The 20,993-nt window shown below is 43.4% G+C and overlaps 2 protein-coding genes across 23 annotated transcripts in view; both read right to left on the reverse strand.

The window, feature by feature from the left end:
- Positions 1-8,938, reverse strand: part of tnika (TRAF2 and NCK interacting kinase a) — a 112,753-nt gene extending 103,815 nt beyond the window's left edge. For all 20 annotated transcript variants that reach the window (XM_050061072.1, XM_050061071.1, XM_050061065.1 and 17 more), the window contains exon 1: positions 8,519-8,938. In XM_050061072.1, coding sequence (XP_049917029.1) covers positions 8,519-8,575 — 57 coding nt within the window. In that variant the 5' untranslated portion in view covers positions 8,576-8,938. The remainder of the gene's footprint in view (positions 1-8,518) is intronic.
- Positions 8,939-14,069: 5,131 nt separating this feature from the next.
- pld1a (phospholipase D1a) overlaps positions 14,070-20,993 on the reverse strand; it is a 60,085-nt gene continuing 53,161 nt past the window's right edge. For all 3 annotated transcript variants that reach the window (XM_050061078.1, XM_050061079.1, XM_050061077.1), the window contains 8 exons: positions 19,807-19,917; positions 19,591-19,679; positions 19,394-19,507; positions 19,166-19,215; positions 18,926-19,060; positions 18,278-18,431; positions 17,970-18,087; positions 14,070-16,714 (listed from right to left, as the gene is read on the reverse strand). In XM_050061078.1, coding sequence (XP_049917035.1) covers positions 16,490-16,714; positions 17,970-18,087; positions 18,278-18,431; positions 18,926-19,060; positions 19,166-19,215; positions 19,394-19,507; positions 19,591-19,679; positions 19,807-19,917 — 996 coding nt within the window. In that variant the 3' untranslated portion in view covers positions 14,070-16,489. The remainder of the gene's footprint in view (positions 16,715-17,969; positions 18,088-18,277; positions 18,432-18,925; positions 19,061-19,165; positions 19,216-19,393; positions 19,508-19,590; positions 19,680-19,806; positions 19,918-20,993) is intronic.

Consider the following 20,993-nt stretch of genomic DNA (forward strand, 5'->3'; position numbering starts at 1 on the left):
ATTCAGCTCCTACTATGGACGTTGTTTACACGCACGTGATTCCTTCAAGCACTCCAGATCTAGTGGGTGTTTATATTTTATGTGTTACAGTATGAGAGGACAGAAAAAGGGAGACAGTGTGCGTTAAGGAGTGTGCTTATGTTTTAATGTATCCATAAATGTCTTTAAAGCATGCTGAAACATCATGCACTCAAATTTTTAAAGTTATGATCTAGAAGATCACAGCTGTTTATTTTAGGATCATCTCTGCTGAGTTGTTTTTGCACTGCACTTCTAAGAAATTATTTGGAAATCAGACACAGTGTGCGCTACTTTGAAGTCTTTTTCCTTTAATTTCATCAACTTTATCTGCTCAGAAACTGTGCTTACATTACCTAGAAAACACTAGTGTTATTGCTGGAAGCATAAACTACCTCACTTTCTGTGCATGACTAAATATTCCCAGAAAACCTGTCCTCAACCTGAATGTTTAAAGGAATACTTAACCCACCAAATGACCATTTGTATATCAGTTACTCACCCTGTGTTAAGTTGCATTTGTAAAGACAGTTTTGTTTTTCTCACATGCCTTCATGCACAACAAAAAATCAAAACCCTGAGAAAATCGTTCATAAATTGATGTCACAGGGGGCCATGTTTACCACCAGCAAAACTATACCAAAACATTGGTTTACAAACTCTCACACAACGCGTGCAGTATAGTCCAAGTCTCATTTTTCATGTCGTATGCTCACACTTCCCAAACACATTAATTTTTGCTAAAAACTTAGTACTTACTACTTACAACTGAACTGAAAGTGAAACTTATCTAATTCAGTCAGGACCACTTCAGTCTCAGAAAACTTTATGACCATTTGCAGTATCGTATTTGGCGGTATGGCTCTGTTCTGGGACCTCTCTGCTTTTCCAAGGCCTATGCAGAAAGCCTAAGGGGCCGATCACACCTACAGGTGGCGCTAGAAACGCGGATGCTTCAAAGACACTTGAAATGCCTGAAACGCCCTTTCAATGAGAGCTCCTTACGAGGACCACCTGTAGAGCAAGGGTGCATGCGCAACCAGGCGATCAAAACATTGAAAATGGACCCAAGACGGAGCTATGGTGCTACTGGCGCCTGACGCCCAAAAGTTGAGATTATTTCAACTTTCACCGTCTACAAACACGCATCTAAAAAGACGCCAGAAAAAGAATGTACGTCTAAAAAGACACCAGAAAGACGCTCATCATAAAAAATGCTTGAAAACCAGTCAGACGCGCCGTATCATAGGGAATCAATTGTTTTACTGGCATCTCGTTTCTAGTGGTGGAAGGGCACACCTCTCTGCCCTTCCACATGCATACAAGGAAAGCCTAGACCAGAGAAAGCAAACCTAAACGCCCTTCCATGCAACTACAGTACTGCAGCAAAGACCCCTCAGGAACAGAACAGAGCAGCATCAATGACAAACAGTTTGACATTGATAAGTCAGACATAGCATGAAAAGGAGGAGCTGGGGTGGAGGCGGGTTGCAAAGCAGCTTGCAGAGGAAGCAGCAACAGTAGGCAGGCCAGAGCAGCTTAAATAGGGCACCCTGAGTGAGATTCACCAATTGGTTGCATAGAAAGGAATCATGTGATCTATCAGCTGACTCCCTTCCATCAATCAGTTGCTCCATCAGTTGATTGGGCTGTCTGAGATCAGCTGATGTAGCTGGGATGTGAGCTGAGCTTGACATTGTGTCCTGCCTGGACTAACACTATGCTCAATTTTTACCTCGCTGAACGCGGAAGCTGCTGGTCTACCACTGCCTCGATCAGTAAGTTTGTGCTATTGTGTGACTTTGGTGAATCTGAACTGAAAAACACCAAAGTCACACAATAACACAAACTAACTGATCGAGGCGGCGGTAGACCAGCAACTCCTGTGTTCAGTGAGGTAAAATTACTGTTTTTGTCAATGGAGTCTGGTTTTGAAGAGAGCATAGATAAGTTTTACTTTCAGTTCAGTTTTAAATAGTAAGGTTTAACCCCTACCTCTGAAAAAGCATGTGTTTGGGAAATACTGAGCATGACTGGATAAATGAGAATATTATTACACTAACTGAGCTGTGTGGGAGTTTGTAAATGGATGTTTTGATTTGGTTTTGCAGTTGTTAAACACGGACCCCTATGACTTCAATTCAACAAGATCTTTTTTCCACTTTTGGATTCTTCGTTTGTCAGAGGCATGCGAGAAAATCAAAGTTTCCCCCACACATTCAACGTAACACAGGGTGAGTGACTGATACACAAATTATCATTTGAGGGGTGAAGTTTTCCTTTAAGACAGCAAATTATTGTTGGATTTGGCATCAAGCACACTAAACAACACTAATTTCCTAAGTCAGCTGGTGATAAGAAGATATCATAAAGGACACATAAAAAAATCATCGATTACTGATTAAATTTGGCAGATTCTTTGCAGATTTTTCTGCATATGGAGCCAACTTACATCTCAGTGCTTGTGTAAGTGTAGCAGAGAATTAAAAACTCTATGTGCCTCCATCAGTGACTTGGGGGAAGAAATAGGTCAACTAGAAGCAGGCAGGCAGAGTGGAGAGGAGGGTGGGAGGGAGAGGGGCATTTCTCAGCGACAGACTGCCATACAGTATATAGACTATTCATGAATAAGCTCTGTGTAAGCCTTGGGCACTGCTGTGGCCCCGTTACTATGGCGTCCATGGTGAGGGGCTGAGGAATGTGGCCTTACTGGGCAACGGGGACGGAGAAAGAGGGAGGGAGGAGATCTGGAGAGGGGTCTTTGCTTCGGACTACTTTAGTCACTGGTCACATCGCCACCTTTTAGCCCGAGCACAGCAGCTTCTGTCGCTTTCTTCTCCTCTCTCTCTGCTCTCTCTGTCTCTCATTGTCCGTCTAAGTCCCTCTAAGCTCGATTCATCTTCACACGTCCCATTTCTCTCTCTGAATCCATTGCTGTGGCTCCCTCTCCCTCTGCGTCTCTTTCTCTGACCCTGTCACTAATATCCCTTCATCCTCACCTGCTCTCGCTTTCATCTCAGATCTCACACCTGAGTCCCTGCACAGCACATTTGTGCACTACTAGTGTGTGTGTTTGTGTGTGTGTGTGTGTGTGTGTGTGTGTGTGTGTGTGTGCGCTAGTGTGAGTGTCTACACTTCCTGCTGATTTACCATCTGTTGCTCTCGTCAGCTGACTGGCTGAACCCGTGCTTCTGACGCCTCTGACCCGCGTGTGTGCGCACGTGTGTGTATCGCTTTTACATAAAAACCACTGTCTGTATAAAAACCACAGAGCTTCAACCTCTTCTGGTCTTTTGGTTGTCTTGTGTGAGTCACGCACGACGGCGGGGACATCTCCGCGTCTGCCTGCAACTCTGGCCTTTCCCACTCGAGCGTAACATGCGGCATCTATGCAGGTGCCGGGGGTTGATGCGCGACACCAGTAAATGTCGCAGGGAGCCGATGAGGCAAAAGAAAAGCGAGTGAGGGAGAAAGACAAAGAGAAAAAGAGGAAAAGTGCAGGGACAGCAAACATAAAAATCCACTTCTCTCTCCACTCTACTTCCCACTCAGTTCTGTCTGTCTCTTTTTATCAGTGTGTGTGTGTACGTGTGCGCAATGGTCAGGGTGCCCAAGAGCAGTCGAGTGCAAGAGCGAGCTCTGCCCCCCGTACACACAAACACACACACATACAAAAACACAATCCCCATCACCACCACCAATGCCAGCATTATAATCACCCACCCCCCTCCCCACCTCGTCAGAGCCAGCTGACCTACTTCCTGTCTAGCCAGTCCAGTGGTTGACTGTACACTCATCTGAGACAGTGTGTGTGTGTGTGTGTGTGTGTGTGTGTGTGTGTGTGTGTGTGTGTGTGCGCGCGCGCATGCGGGGGAGGGGGGGTAGTATCATGATAAACCAAAATACAAGATGGAAACATATGAACGATGGGAACAAAAGTACAGCAGTGCAGATAAGGAAGTGGAGGGACAAAGAGTGTACGGTGTAAACAGGCCCTGTACAGACATGTTCAGGGATTACTTTCTGTTGCTTCCTAACTTCAGTGGAAAACCATAGCTACCTTAAAGATTTAAGATGTTGTTCTCTTTCAGCGGAAAGAGAACAAATGACACGTCTCTGGAATAGTGACGTAGTTACACAGTATACACTGCCGAAGAAGCTTTGACACGTTAACACAACACAACACAAGTTTTACCCTTTTACTTCCCTTTAACTCGTCATGGCTGCTCAGTTTCATCGAACAGAAGCATCTTTAGGTTTGCACAGTCACCAGAAGACAATGTTGGTGTTTACACTTCTGCAAACCACATGCATGTGTGTCATATCAACACTGACTTTATCATCAGAAGGTGAAAGGGATAATAAACGGTGTGAGACAGAGGCGAGACAACTGCAAAGCTGCAGATCACTGTTCAAGACCAAGAAACAACAAAGCTTGCAACTTGAAAGTTTTAACGTATCCAGTACATAACAACGTACAAGTGTTATGTGATTTCTCACTGCGATTGTGTCACCAAAACAGGGTGTTTTTTGAGTGAGACATTGTGACATTACTAGCTGCAACTGTGGCACCAGAACTGGGCGTTTTTTGGCGAGACATCAAGGTATTTCCAGCCACGATGATGACACCAAACTGCGTGTTTTAGAGACACTGCAGCATTTCCAGCTGTGATTATGGCACCAAAATCAGGTATTTTAAACCAAGACATGATCTTTTCCAAACCATAACCAAGTAGTTTTGTGCCTGAACATCACCACACATTAACCACAGTACTGCTGAAATGTAAAGAAACTTTAAAGTTTCAATTTATCCACTACATAATACATACAAATGTTACATATATGTGATTTCTAGCTGCAATTGTGTTGCCAAAACTGGGTGCATTTAGCAAGACATTGTGGCATTTCTAGCTGGAATGTGGCACCAGAACCAGGTGATTTTTAGCAAGACATAGGGGCATTTCCAGCCAGGACTCTGGCACTAGAACTGGTGTTTTTTGAGTGAGACATCGTGACGTTACTAGCTGCAACTGTGGCACCAAAACTGGGTGTTTTTTAGTGAGACATCAGGGCATTTCCAGCCGCAATTACAACGCCAGACTGGGGTTTTTTTTGTAAGGGAGACATTGTTGCATTTCTAGCTGGGATTGTGGCACTAGAAAGAGGTGATTTTTAGCGAAACATAGGGGCATTTCCAGACACGATTGAAACACCAAAACCTGGTGTTTATTAGCAAGACATAGGGGCAATTTTAGGGGGGATTATGACATTTCTAGCTGCAACTGTGGCACCAGAACTGGGCGTTTTTTGGCGAGACATAATCGTATTTCCAGCCACACTTATGACACCAAACTGGGTGTTTTTAAAGGGAGACACTGCAGCATTTCCAGCTGTGATTGTGCCACCAAAATCTGGTATTTTAAGCCAAGGCATGATCTTTTCCAAACCATAACCATGTAGTTTTGTGCCTGAACAACACCACACATTAACCACCACACTGCTGAAATGTAAAGAAACTTTAAGGTTTCAGTGTATCCATAAATTAATAACATACAAATGTTATGTATACCTGATTTCTGGCTGCAATTTCTGGCACCAAACCTGGCTGCTTTTAGCAAGACAAAGTGACAATTCTAGCCGGGATTGTGGCACTAGAGCCAGGTGTTTTTTGAGGACGACATCATAACATTTCTAGCTGCGACTGTGGCGACATTTTTAACATTGGGGCATTTTCAGCCCTGATTGTGTCACCAAAACTGAGTGCTTTCAGCGAGGTATTGTGCCATTTCTAGCTGGGATTGTGGCACCAGAACCAGGTGACATTTAGCGAGACATAGGGGCCTTTCCAACCATAATTCAAACCATGATTGCAACACCAAAACCAGGTGTTTTTAGCAAGACAGCATGACAATTCTAGCCGGTTTTGTGGCAGTAGAGCCTGGTTTATTTTACATGGACATTGTAACATTTCTAGCTGCGACTGTGACACCAGAACTGGATGTTTTTTAGTGCCACATTGGGGCATTTCCAGCCACAATTATGACACCAAACCGGGTATTTTTAAGGGAGACACACGGACAATTCTAGCTGGGATTGTGGCACTAGAGTCGGGTGTTTTTCAAGTGAGACATCGTGACATTTCTAGCTGCAACTGTGGCACCAGAACTTGGTGCTTTTTAGCAAGACACTGTGTTAATTGTAGCTGGGATTGTGTCACCAAAAGCGGGTGATTCTTGGCGAGACATCGTGGCATTTCCAGCCATGATTGCAACACCAAAACCAGGTGTTTTTAACAAGACATCATGGCATTTCGAGCTGCACCAAAACTTTGTCTTAAATATTTAGGGTTCCCTGAGGACAAATCCCAATGACTTTGGGGTGACACACTCCGTCTGAGATGTCCCAAAATGGCCACCACACAGAGGAAAATCCTTGGGCGCTTTCTGAATTGTATATTTTTTCTTTTATACTTTAAGTAGGCACTGCAGTTGTCCTTAAAAAGTATGTACTGTTGCATGCAGTATACACACAATCAGGAAATGATTGTGATTGGCTCTCTCTGTGAATCCACAACATAAAAGTTTCACACATCTGCTACATAATAGAGTACAAATGTTTCATCATGATTTGCAGAGACGTGCAATGCCGGCTGGGTTTACACAAAGCTTGGCTGCAAAAGTGTGAAGCCAGTGACCTGTCAGCAGTTCAGAGGAGTTCTCTGAAGTCTCGTTCTTATAATACCAGTAAATCATAATCTAACAAACCATGACGTTCTTCAAGAGCTTCTGTGTCACTGTGCACAAACATACAACATATGAAGAAAAGGGGGGTCAAAAGATCACTGTTGATGCATTTGCACACCTTCCAATGCATGACCACACCATGTAAAAACAAATGTGTGTCCTTGGAGCTGCAGTGCTTGACATCACGCCTCCAAAAGAACAGGACATGCATGGGCTGACTCCCAATGCACAGACACTTCCCTCCTCTTCCTCATTTCTCTTTATTGTCTCCTCTGTCTCTCATTCCCTCTCCTCCTCTCCTTCCTCTTCTTCTTTCATGTTCTCCTTTCCATTCCACCTTCCAATTCCGCTTTCCCACACACACACACACACGGTGAAAACATGCTGCAGGTGTAAACCTCAAAAGTAGCGTCTGTTATCGACATTTCATTCACCTCCCCTGTGAACATTACTCTTCATGCAGGCAGGGCAGGGAGGTGGGCAGAGAGAGATAATGCCAAGAGACAGGGCGGCTGGCAGATAGACGGGGAGGTGCATTCAGTCAGTCAGACAGACGGACAAGACGCTGGGGGAAAAAAACAGGTGATAAAATTGATAGAAAAGACGGAATAGCATGAGGGTAGATGGATGAGCAGTTGTGACTTTAACAGCAACACAGAGACAAGCAAACAGACATGAAGAGAGAGGAAGAGACAGGCGGAATGAGGCTATAAAAATGGACATACGAGCACAATAAAGCAGACACGGAAACAGGTAAATACAACTGCATTGTGTCTATGTGTGTGTGTGTGATGTCTCTCAGAGCTTCAGCTGGAGCCCCATTCTCATGTGCAGCATCCCTTACTTGTGTGCAGCTGACTATGAGCCCGGCAGACACCCACACATTAGGAACACACACACCATGCCCAGCGAGGCGAAAACATGGGTATCCACGCATAAACACAAGCGCAGGAGACTGTTTGTGTCTGTCTGTGAGTGTGTGTGCTGTGGTTTTTGCAGCACACACTGGATGAACAAAAGAACTGGCGATTGCAGCATGTAAAGCTTCAGCTGCACTGACTACAGGTAGGTTGGCACTCATACACACACACACACACTAAGTAGATAGCTCCAAAAACAGCAGGCAGAAACTAGTTGACCATACAGAGGAGAGGGGAAGGGGGGTAAATGGCAATTTTTGGACTGAAAACAAGGAAGTGTTTATGTCTTGTTCTCTCACACACACACACACACACACACACACACACAAGCCAAGAGAATCAGCAGTGTGTGTGTGTGGGAGACATGGGTTAAATTCCACTGCTGTTGGAATCAAGGCTGATGGGCCTATAATAGCCTGGCCCCGAGAAAAGAAAGATACACAAACCCCCTTATCCAGGTCAGCAGAATCCCAGCTACAACCTCAGCATCACACACACACACACACACACACACACACACACAGCATCAGACCTTCCTGTTATTGCCCTGAATGAAGATGAGGCTTCAGATGCGCGAGGCAGCTGTCAACTTAGTTAATGTCTATATATAATTTGATCTATAATTTGACACATTGTGGCGGCCTGGCTCCCACACATCCGCCTCTCGCAGCCTCCTCTGCTCTCCTGCCGGTTGCTATTCAGGGAACGCTGTCAGGTGCAGGAGAAGGAGAAACGCGCGCGCGCACGGCAAGCACACACACCGGTTTCTCTCAGCTATATTTGTAAGATGCAAAAAAAAAAAAAAGAAAAGAAAAGAAAGATGTCACATCGTCTTACCCTCAAAGCGGACAGGTCGATTTCATCCAGACTCCGCGCTGGAGAGTCACTCGCCATGATGGAGGACACAAAAAGCTCAGCTCTCACTTGCCCCGAATATCCTGAAACGGCCTCTGCTGTCACGACTGTGTGGTCCCTCTTCTGCTGCTGCTCAGTTATCTACTGTCCCCCGTCTCTGCTGCTACACAGTGATGTCTCAAAAAAAACAAAAAAAAACAGTCTCCTTGTGGTCAGCAGCGGGACGAGCCACGGGCCGGGAGCGCACAGCTAGAGCGCAAACGCGTGGAGGATGGAAAGCGAGAGCGCCGCGTACGTTAGCACCTCCAGATCCATGTCTGAGGGATGTAGACGGAACAGAGGAAGGTGAAGCGCCGTGGAAAGTGGATTACTGCTAGTGTGCTCGTCCTGGAGCCGCTGCTGTGACAGCCTGTGAATGTACAGAGGGAGGGGGGGAGCGCACTGCCTACTGCCTCAGCAAACCACGCCTGTTACTGGGCGGGGTTTGCTGAGGCAGAAGGGACTCCCAAACTTTTTCCTTCTTTCCAACGAATCTCATGACATACTTAGTGGAAAGCAGCAACGCTTCATGACATTATGCATGTGCATGATGTCACCCTGCATGTTATTTTACTCAAACACATTTATTTAAGTTCCTTTGTTTATTGATATTTTTCGAGAAAATAAAAATGATCTTTTTTATTATAGGTGTGGGGTTTTTTTGTATTAAATTTTTAGAAAGAAATAATATTCAAAAGGTATTACAGGGCTGTTGGATTGGACTGCAGGTGTATCCAAGGATGGATCACTGAACAGGTCTACTGGGCAAGGGGCTCAGGGGCCCAAAGTGTCAGGGGGCCCTCTGGCCTTCACCTACAAAATGTCCCTCAAGTTAACACATATTGACCAGGAGGTGACTCAAAATGACTACAAAGGAATGCAAAGGCACTGCACAAAGGTAGAAAACAACTATCAAAACAGGTGAAATGACCGTGAAGAGACAAGAAATGACCAAAGACACACAAAATGACTCCAAGAGACACAAAATGACTCAAAGAAGACACAAAATGACTCCAAGAGACACAAAATGACTCAAAGAAGACACAAAACAGCCACAAGGAGACACAAAATGACTACAAGACGCAAAGCAACCACAGGGAGACACAAAATAACTACAAAGAGACACGAAATTACTCAAAGAGACACAAAACAACCACAGGGAGACACAAAATGACTCAAAGAGACATAAATGACTACAAAGAGACACAAAGCAACCACAGGGAGACACAAAATGACTGCAAAGAGACACGAAATGACTCAAAGAGACACAAAACAGCCACAGGGAGACACAAAATGACTGCAAAGAGACACAAAACAACCACAGGGAGACAAAAAATGACTCAAAGAGACACAAATGACTACAAAGAGACACAAAACAACCACAGGGAGACACAAAATGACTACAAAGAGACACAAAACAACCACAGGGAGACAAAAAAGGACTCAAAGAGACACAAATGACTACAAAGAGACACAAAACAACCACAAGGAGACACAAAATGACCCAATGAGACACAATGACCCAATGAGACACAACCACACAACCACAAAGAGACACAAAATTACTACAAAGAGGCATTAAACAACCACAAGGAGACACAAAATGACCCAATGAGACACAACATAACCACAGGGAGACACGAAAGCATCTCAGAGAGACACAAAACAACCACAGGGAGACATAAAATGATTCAAAGAGACACAAATGACTACAAAGAGACACAAAATTACTACAAAGAGGCATTAAACAACCACAAGGAGACACAAAATGACCACAGAGAGACACAAAATTACCTTGAAGAGATCAAAACCACCACATGATTTGTGTATATTCTCTCCTAAGTAGCAGAGGTGGTGGGTCCATTTGCATATCTGTACCCAGGGGCCCATTGTCTCATAATCCACCCATGGGTATATCTGTTACTTTATCCATCACGAGCAACTTAATTAGATTTTGTCTTAAAGGGACACTCCAGTAGTTTAGTATTGCACTTTCATAAAGTTGGGGGACTCACAAGAGAGAGATTAACAGCAGTAGCTGCCGTATCCTGATCAGTGGTGGAATGCAATTAAGTGCATTTACTCAAGTGCTGCACTTAAATGTTCTGTGTGCAACAGTCAGAGAAATAATACAGTAAATCGCTATTTGCTATGTAAAGATATAGTGACGGCGTCCTGAGCAGAGAATAAAGTCTCCTTACCTCTGTGTGTGTTGTAATCCAAGCTTCTCTGTGGTTTGTTGTGGTAAACCGGTCCGCCAGCACGTGCATGTTAGTGCATGTGTGTACCCTACCGGCTAGCTCATGGCTGCTGCTTTGCACTGCAGTTACCACTGATATTGGGGCAGCATTGAAGAATCACAGGGCCCACTTTCCGGTTCTCCCCTAACATCATTAGCTCTGTCATTACAGTTGACGTTGTTTAGCGTTGTTAATGTATTTAGCATTGTTAGCTGTTAAGCGGTATTTATAATTGTGCGTCAGCTATATGCCTCCAAAATCACTGGTCGGCAGTGGTGTTTCTGTGAAGTGCTGTAAAGTTTAGTTGATTCAAAACACACCCAAAACACACTTAAAACACACATTAAACATGGCTTAATGGAGACAATTTCAAACACAAGTACACAAATCAGCTTCACTATAAGTCACAACACTCACATGCAAAGCACTTGCCTTTTGTTGGACACATTTTCCCCACAAATACAACATGCTAATGTTTTTAGCACGAGCCTATGGCATTTTACATTATATAAATTAGCCTAGTGGCTACCGGACTTTTCCTCTACACATTTGAACATTTAACAAAGCTAATGTTACAAAATTTGGCTCCATTACAACTCACAAGGTTCTCTGACAAAACAACTGTCTTATACTAAACACGTTTCCCAAAAAATATAGCATGCTAACGTTATTAGCACAAGCCTATGGCATTCTCATATGAAGCCAGGATAAATCACAGACAAGACTTAAAACGTCATTTTTGTGGAGGCTTTATTGTCTTCACTATTTATTGTTTCTTATCTGTGAAATTAAAGTAAATAAAAGTCTGTGTGGTTGCGACGTGTAGTTACATTTCTGGGGAGGTGCACGTCAGGCTAAGGTGTGGGGTACGGCGTTGATTCGAGGCAGAAGTATAAATCCCGCTCTTGCAGCCCACTTAGCCACCTCAATGTTGAGAACTGTGTCCAGACAACTCATATTTGATACTTCACACTGAATTTTGCATAGAGCCGTTTTAAATACAATTAAAGGCACTATTTTTCTTACTTTTACTCCACTTTGGAAAGCTTCCTTTAAAGCCACATGACATGATTCAGCTGTTTTCACAGGCTGAGGAGTTCTCCTTATGGGTGGAAACAATTGTTTAAAATATTCTTACTCAGCCAGTGATAAAAAGGAACATTTCTGCACCCTTAATCCGACTTTGGGAGCCACTTAATTTGTAGCTTCCAGTTTGAGAGAGTGGAGTTACCTGGTGCATATGAATACATGTCTACACGTGTATAAATCACAAAAAGTCATATAGATACTTTAAGAAACTTAATGCATTTATATTGATCTGCAGGTACTGAACGTCTTCGGTTTGAACCAAATGTGTCCAATGATCAGTATAATTTAGTACCTAACAGGAGAATGTGGCAAGACTGGCGCTGCACGTTGTAAAACTGCTCGCCAAAGACATGTCAGCAAAGGGATGTCAAGGGAGTGTCAACTGACAGTTGGACGGCCCTCTCAATTAATTCAACAGTTTTCATAAGTTTACAAAGCACTGATTTTGTTTGAGCAGGTCCACACTCAGGTGTGACCATTGTTCCATAGTATTTCTTTAAGGAAGCCTCCCTTATGTTCCTCCTGAATTTCCTTGGTACTGTGTTACGTAACACATCTCAAGTTTAACTGCCAGATTCCCATCAACACACCAACCTTGTGAAACTGGGAAAAAAATCAGATCAAACTTCCTGGTAGTTTTTTATAAGAGTTGGAACTGACAGTGCAGATTCTATGCAGCAGTGGATTTCACTGGAATCAGTAAGCTGCAAAACACAACAACTCTACATTCCTTTTATGTTTAAATACTCAGGTTCATAAAACCACAGGGTCTGTTATACTATCACATACACCAGACCCAGTAAAGTGTTTACGGCCATTTAAACTGCTGATGCATTTTAGAACGTATATCCAGATGATGCTGGCACTAAAACTTAGTTTGTGCCTTTTTACTAACACCAAGGAAGTGGAGCACATGAAATCACTTTCTTGGCCTCAATACATTTCTGATTCACTTGAATGATAAGAAGCATCCAGACCCCTCAGGTCATCTGAGTAACTCAGCGTTCCGACGATCAACACTAAGCAAGGAGAAGCAGCTTTTGATTTCTATGTCCCGACCTGTGGAACAGGCTCCCTGTACCGTCTGCTAAAACTGCCAACTCATGTAAATCAGGGCTAAAAACATTATTGTTCACTGTGGCTTTCCGATAAACTAAACTTTTTCTTTCATGTGTAACTATTATTGTGCTTTCTTTTGCTTGTTTTACTGTCTTTATGTTTTTCTCACTGAAAATCAGAGTAAACGACTGAAATCACAGGCTGATCCAGCTTGTGTGAGTTTTATCACGGCAACTCATAATGTGACTCAGTGTGTGTGGCCCCCGCATACCTGTATGCACTCCTGACAACATCTGGGCATGCTCCTGATGAGTCGGCTGATGGTGTCCTGGGGGATCTCTTCCCAGACCTGGATCAGGGCATCAGTGGCGGTGTCAGATGCACAAATACATAATGTCCCCTAGGTGCTCAACTGGATTTAGGTCAGGGGCATCCAATAGCATCAATGCCTTCATCATCAAGGAACTGCCTACACACTCTGGCCACATGAGCACAGGTCCCACTCACACTCATGCCACCCTCATGGAGTCTGTTTCTGACAGTGTGGTCAGAAACATGCACACCAGTAGCCTGCTGTAGGTCATTGTGTAGGGCTCTGGCAGTGCTCCTCCTGTTCCTCCTCACACAAAAGAGCAGATACCGGTCCTGCTGCTGGGTTGATGCCCTTCTACAGCTCTGTCCAGCTCTCCTCGTGGATTGGCCGGTCTCCTGGTATCTCCTCCATGCTCTTGACACTGTGCTGGGAGACACAGCAAACCTTCCTGCAACCTAATTGCTACCAGTAGTGACAAGGACACATGTAAAACCATTCCCTTTTTGGGGCTTGTCTTGCTTTTGCCTCTCCAATGCACCTGTTGTCACTTTGATTTGCACCAAAGCAGGTGAAACTGAGTCACAATCACTTGTGCTTCCTCAATGGACAGATTGATATCTCTGAGGTCTAACTGACTTGGTGTTAAATTGTGACAATTAAATGTTCGCTTCATTTTTAAGAGCAGTGTAGAAGCAAAAAACGTCCATCGACTACAATGAAAATATCAATAAAGAAGAGCAACTTTTTTTTTACATTAACTTGTTTTTCACTTTGCGACTGAACGACACAAGAGTTCCAAAGATAATTTTATTTGTTAGCCATTTAAATTATAAGTTACACCGTGTTAAATCAACAGGCAGATATAAGAAATACTTTCAACTGTACAAAAAAGGTATTGTACAAACAGTGGAAGCAACATCAGCTGACTCGAGGCAAAGGGATGGTGGACAGGAAAAGACCGCAGCATGATGGTTATGATAAAGAAACATAGGTTTAGTTACAAAATCCACAACCGTCCATACAGCCATGCCGTACATTTAAAAAAATATACAGGTTTAAAGAATGTTAAATGATTCATATTCCATAGATAATGCAGTGACGGATACAGCGAGGGTAAACAATACAGTGATGTCAAAATCAGCACAAATCGAAAAAGCCGTGATGTTTTCAGTCGTTGTCACCTCAGTTAACATTCATCAATATCCTGGTCCCATTAAAAATATCCAAGTTTTATTATCGGCTGCTGCACAATGCAGTTATTGTTCTTCCATTGAATAAATGCCAGTGATTCTCATGTAGGGTGTGTGACCCAGACATCAGCACGTCACCAAGTCCCTTTAACGAGAATATGGAGGATGTCTGCCAAACAAAATCTTTCATGTTGTTGATTTACAGGAACCACCAAGGTCCGCCTTTTTCGCTTCATAACCTTAGGGAAGATAATTAACCAATCATTTGCAATGACATTTTACGTGTGACGCAAAAGCCGAGCACAGCTGGATACTGATCGAGTGGTTCTTTCACTTCACATTAAAAGGAGGCTGGTGATCAAACAAAATACGCTGACATATATTAAAAATTAAAACAAATCAGGTGACATAAATTCCATACATTCACATATACATATTACTTCAAATGCTTCATAGGTCACATATTTTACCAATCCCTAGAAAAACGCTTTTTCATTACATAAAAAATTACATTTTCTTTTCACTCTGAGTAAAAAGCTCCATCGAGACAACCACTGCAACTGCCAGGAAACATAACACGTGACTTCAAACTGTACCTTCATGTGACAGTTTTGCCTCTGGCATCATGCTTTATGGAAAATAGTGTTTTTATTGTCATTGTTTACATCGTTTCAAAGACTGTACTTCTGCAAGCTGTCGCCGTAAGACTGAAATAAAATAGCAGAGAGAGCTGTATTGCTGCTGTACAAGCTATCTATAAGAAGCTAGCACCATCTGTTGAGCAAAGAAGGAAATGACACCTTGAATTGGAGTGCCGATTGTCTCATTACACTTTACTCTGTAGCCAAGGGTGTAGGTTTCGTTTCAACACTGGGGTGGGGACATGTATGATACAGGGGATTTAAGGGTTCACTGCCAGAAAATTTTGAGTGTCTAACACTTAAATTCCAGCATTCTGGTTAATATTTATGCACCAGTTTGTGCATTTTCTGCTTCAATTTATGGTTTAGATGTCTTCAGTTTCGTCAAAAGTGCACAAGGTTTTACTGGGGCAGACAAAAGCACATGTTCTAAATATTGAGGGGACGTCTCCTCTGTATCCCCCCCTGAAATTTGCACCTATGACTTTAGTCTTTGATCATACACCCCTCTGAACGCAGTATGATGTAACCAAGTTGACTTAGCTTCTGTACCTGGGTCAGCTCAACACTCTGATTTCAACACTAAAGTCCAGGAACAATCCGTCACGAAACACCTTTGACAGGAAATATAACGCCTCTGAGGGTTCCCTCAGAGATGTGATTGGTTCATGCATTATAGCTATCGTGTTGACGATCTGAGCACAGTTAGTAAAATCATGCACCAATGTTGAATCAGTAAAAAAAAGCCATCACGTGGTTTGGATTTGTTTGACATAAAAGGTCCTTAAAATACATCTGAGATGACTTAAAGAGGCTGGTCATCTCTTCTTGAGCTCATGAACAGCGTACGTACTGAAGCACCACTGCATCTTACGAGCTTACATTACAAACTCATCACATGCATGGCCATCTCTGTCTATCCTGTGATCTTTTTAAAACTAAGAGCCGAATGTTTGTTAGCGTCATTGTCACAAATGTCACCGCAGCCTCACCCTGGTTCTCCGGAAGTCCTCGCTGTCTTGTGAAGTTTAAAAACAGTCCAAAGGTCCGAGAGTCCAGAGCTGAGTTGATTCCCAAAACCCAAAGTTCATGTGCCTGCTTTTCATCTCCACAGCTTGAATGCAGTCATAAATGTTTTCCTCAAAGTGCGACGTCTTTTGTTCTTCATAAATCCCAACAGTGTTAATGCTTGTCCAAATAAGCCGTTAACTGCTGTTTCTGAGCAGAAACAGATTTGAGAGATTTGTCGATACCCAGCAGTCATATCAATCCAGAGGAGACCCTCATCTCTGGATTAAACTCAATCTCTTGCAAATCCATAATGACAACTGTAATCCAGATACTTCCCTCAAGATGCTCAAGCAGTGGCGGTGGTGCATCCTTTATGTCCAGATCTCAGTTGGCACCATGGCCTCCTTCGTTCCAACAGAGGGCATGAGGTTCTGCTCAGACAGGAAGTCCAGAGGGAACTGAACCAGGAAGCCTCGGATTTTGCGCAGCTCCTCCTGAGCGCGGCCCAGGTCGGTCTGGGCCAGACCCGGTTTGGACTGGTACTGCTCCAGCTCGGACATGTTCCTCACCAGGGACGAAGGAAGGCAACGGAATACCTGGAGAAAAACACACACATGTACTAATAACATACAGCCCACTTGCCAGAAGATGTTGGCAGTGTACATTTCTGCAAATTATTTTTTTTTACTAGTGAGACACTAGGGCATTTCCAACTGCAATTGTGGCACCATTACCATGTGTTTTTAACAAGACATCGTGGTGTTTCTAGCTGGGATTGTGGCAACAGAACCAGGTAATTTTTAGCAAGACATAGGGGCATTTCAAGTTACGATTGCAACACCAAAACCAAGTGTTTTTTAGCAAGACATCGTGGCAATTGTAGCTGCAACAGTGACACCAAAATTGGGTGTATTTAGCAAGATATCGTGGCATTTCTAGCCACGATTGTGTCACCAAAACTGGGTACTTTTAATGAGACATCATGGCATTTCTAGCTGGAATGTGGCACCAGAAGCGCATGTTTTTTGAGTCAGACATCGTGGCATTTCTAGCCTCGACTGTGTCACCAAAACTGATGCTTTTTGCGAGACATCGTGGCATTTCTAGCTGGGATTGTGGCACCAGAACCTAGTGATTTTTAGCGAGACATAGGGGCATTTCCAGCCATGATTGCAACACCAAAACCAGGTGTTTTTTAGCATGACATCATGGCACTTCTAACTGGGATTGTAGCACCAAAACTGCATGATTTTTAGCGAGATATCAGGGTATTTTCAGTTGTGACTGTGGCACCACAAATGGGTGTTTTGGAAAGACATTGTGGCATTTCTAGCTGCGATTGTTTCACCAAAACTGGGTGATTTTTAGCGATACATAGAGGCATTTACAGCAGTAATTGCAACATCAAAACCAGGTGCTTTCTAGCAAGACGTTGTGGCTATTCTCAGGATTGTGGCACTAGAAGTGGGTGTTTTTCAAGTGAGACATTGTGGCATTTCTAGCTGCGACTGTTTCACCAAAACCGGGAATTTTTAAGCTAAAACATGATCTTTTCCTAAGCTTAAACGGATAATGTTTGTGCCTGAACATAGTTCCAAATTGTTCTTTCGTTTCATTCTTTTCATGTTGTTGAATCTTTGAGCACATCAGAAAATTATTGTTATTGAAGTGAATATTAAAAATTTGCTTCTCAAATTCAGCAGCTGTGGTGCAATTTCCTTAATAGATGGCATTTAAGAATGATGTCTAAGTGACAGTACCTGTAAAAAACACCATCTGGCACATGTGCTAACTCCTCAGCTGACTTCATTTCTTAAATACTTTCACCTACACCATCATGTCTGCCCTTACCTTCTCATAGATGGTGGCGTTGCGGCCAGCTGTTGTCATCCACACCTCCTTGTAGAAGCGATCGCTGATGGGGTCGGACACGTCAATGCTGGTGTCAGTGTGACCTCCGAGGATAGTCCTGTTCACAAAGAGAAGAGAAATAAATACACTACACAGTGGTATTTGGACGGATGCTGTTAGGATATGGATGGCAAGATAAGTCTATTGAAACCATTAGAAACAAACAAAACTGTTGCATAATGTTTCCACTGGATTGTAATGTGCTACGTAAACACAGCTCTCTCTGTGCTTCTCTTTCACACACACACCTGAAGCATTCGAGGCGAAGCTGAAGTGCGTAGGGTCCAGCTTCATAGTCCTTTCCATCCATCTTCGAAGGGACCTTTTCAGAGTCCTCCACGATCACCGCCACCTCGCTGTCACGCTTACCCAGCATGCTTCTGTCGTTGATGTTAGCAGAGCCTGATACAGACACACAGAACAGAGCATGGAAGCTGAATCTCTGCCTTATATCTTAATCATACTATACACAACTATGATTTTATGGTTTTAAAAACAGACCTTCTGGCTTTAATTGACCTTTTAATATTGCCTGTATAAATACTATTGATTACAAATATAGAGGGAAATTTTACAGTGACGTCTAAGAGGAAAGAAAAAAGAAAGGAGAGCTTATACAAACAATTTTCAGCCTTTTGATTTGTTGTGTGAAAGCTGCACTGTATCAGCCAGCAGAGGGCGCAGCAGAGCTGTGCTGCAGCAGTCCCCACATACTTCAACAGTGTCTGAACACACACTTGTTAGCAGCACACATGGTGCAAGATACAGACATGAAGCCAGATTTTTAGATTTATCACATCTCGATGGTGTCGAGGCCGAGAGGCTCGCCGCCTCAAATAGTAGCCGGTGAACACAACAAGAGAGACGGAACGTGACAGAGCAGATGAGAGACTGACCGATGATGACTGTGTTGTCGTCAGCGATGAGCATTTTGCTGTGGACGTAGATGAGCTCTGTGACCAGACGTCCCTCCAGCTCGGCGTGAGTCCGCAAGCCGGCGAAGGAGATGTAGTTCATCCAGTGGTCGTCCACTGAGAGGGGAGAGGAGAGGGATGAAAGTGGGCTTCTATTAGCACTTTTCTATGCTTAATATTAGGCATCAAATATTTAATATTCTAGAATAGTCTTGTACTTACTCTCCTTTTTCAGCTGTGAGATGATGGAGTATTCTCCTCTGATCATGGTTCTGAGGAGGCAACAGATTAAAACTCATTAAAAACTATTTAAATATTAACCAAGTACATCCCAGACTCAAATTGAAAGTAAGACATAAAGCACAATAGAGCTCTAATATTGCTTCCACATCTGCTTTCTCATTTCCCTTCACTCTTCCTCTTTCTATTTCACAGTGTCATGTGGTCCACCTGTAGTTGAAGTGCATGACAGCCTGGATGGCGTTCCCTCCTCCCGTGGTGATGTCGCCCTCAAAGCCAGGAAGCAGGGGGGTGACCACGTACACACGGAACTTCTTACCCTCCCTGTGAGCAAACACACCTCGGTTACATAAAGACACAGACAGAGCAGTGTCAAGATGTGACATCGTTTAAATAAAGGTGAGTACTTGTGTGCTCTGAGGATCCTTTCGATGATGGCGTCTCCGATCTTGTTGTAGACCGTCTTGTTGTCGGCACAGCTGATGAAGAACTGGTTCTGATGTGAGAGGAGAGAAGGACAATCCCAGCGATTCAGGCTTCAACATGTACAACTTCATGTGACAGAGTAGAGACGCATTTAGACAGTCACTGAGTCCACTGACAGAACCTCACTGCTGCTTTACCTCTATGTAGATGTAGTGTTTGCTCTTGGCGATGACCTGGATGTAGGCATTGTGGATGGACTCCTCGTGGTACTTTATGCCTGCAGACCAATCTGCTGCCGACCGCAACACCTTGCACACACACACAGGCTTATTATAGCAATAACACTGAAAGCGGGCCGCATCTTGCACCTCCTACAATTGTCACCATATGAATGTGCCAATACAACATAAGTACAATACGTGTAAATGTATTATGTCATAGTTTCTGGTGATCAATATTTAACCTTTTCAGATGTTTTGGATGTACCCATAGGATCTACTGCTACTGCGACAGTATTTAGAGCAGCTCCACAAGATATACGTCTTCGTCGCCAGGCAAAAAATATAATGGCTTTGCATCTCTTTAAGCTAGATGACTGATACTGCTTAAATTCAATTCAATTTCATTTATAAAGCCTAATATCAAAAATCACAGTTAGCCTCAGAGGGCTTTACAGCATACGACATCCCTCTGTCCTTGGACCCTCACAGCGGATAAGGAAAAACTCCCCCAAAAAAACCCTTTAACGGGGAAAAATGATTGAACAATAACACATCTGTGATGCCCTTAGATGTCCGGGGCTGCACGCGCGCCACACTGAGTGGATCAGCGTGTCTACCCTTCACTGAGAGACATAGGCAACCCGCTGAACCCCACTCCTGATAGGTATCGGGGATTGCAATTATTCCCCATGAACGAGGAATTCTCAGTAAGCGCGGGTCATAAACTCGCGTTGATTAAGTCCCTGCCCTTTTGGACACACCGCTCGTCGCTACTACAGGTTGGATGGTTTAGTGAGATCCTCAGATTGGCCCTGCTGGGGTCGGTCACGGTCCTGGCGGAGCGCCGAGAAGACAATCAAACTTGACTATCTAAGGTGAAGTAGAAGTTGTAACAAGGTTTCCGTAGGTGAACCTGCGGAGGGATTAAGCTATGCATTAAAGACCTTATACATCATGATTTGGGGAAAACTTTATATTTTACAAGAGGGTGTGCTTAGAAATTTTATGCTATATGGCAACCATTTTTAACCTGTGAAGAAAAAATGACCACAAGTGATATTGTACTGTCATGCTACTGACCCCATACTATATATGTTATTCATTATTTTTTATATTTCATTTATTTTTGGTACTTTTTTCTTACTGATCACTTATGATTTTAC

This window comes from Epinephelus moara, chromosome 14 (assembly GCF_006386435.1).
Source record: "Epinephelus moara isolate mb chromosome 14, YSFRI_EMoa_1.0, whole genome shotgun sequence".
Classification (NCBI taxonomy): Eukaryota; Metazoa; Chordata; class Actinopteri; order Perciformes; family Serranidae; genus Epinephelus; species Epinephelus moara.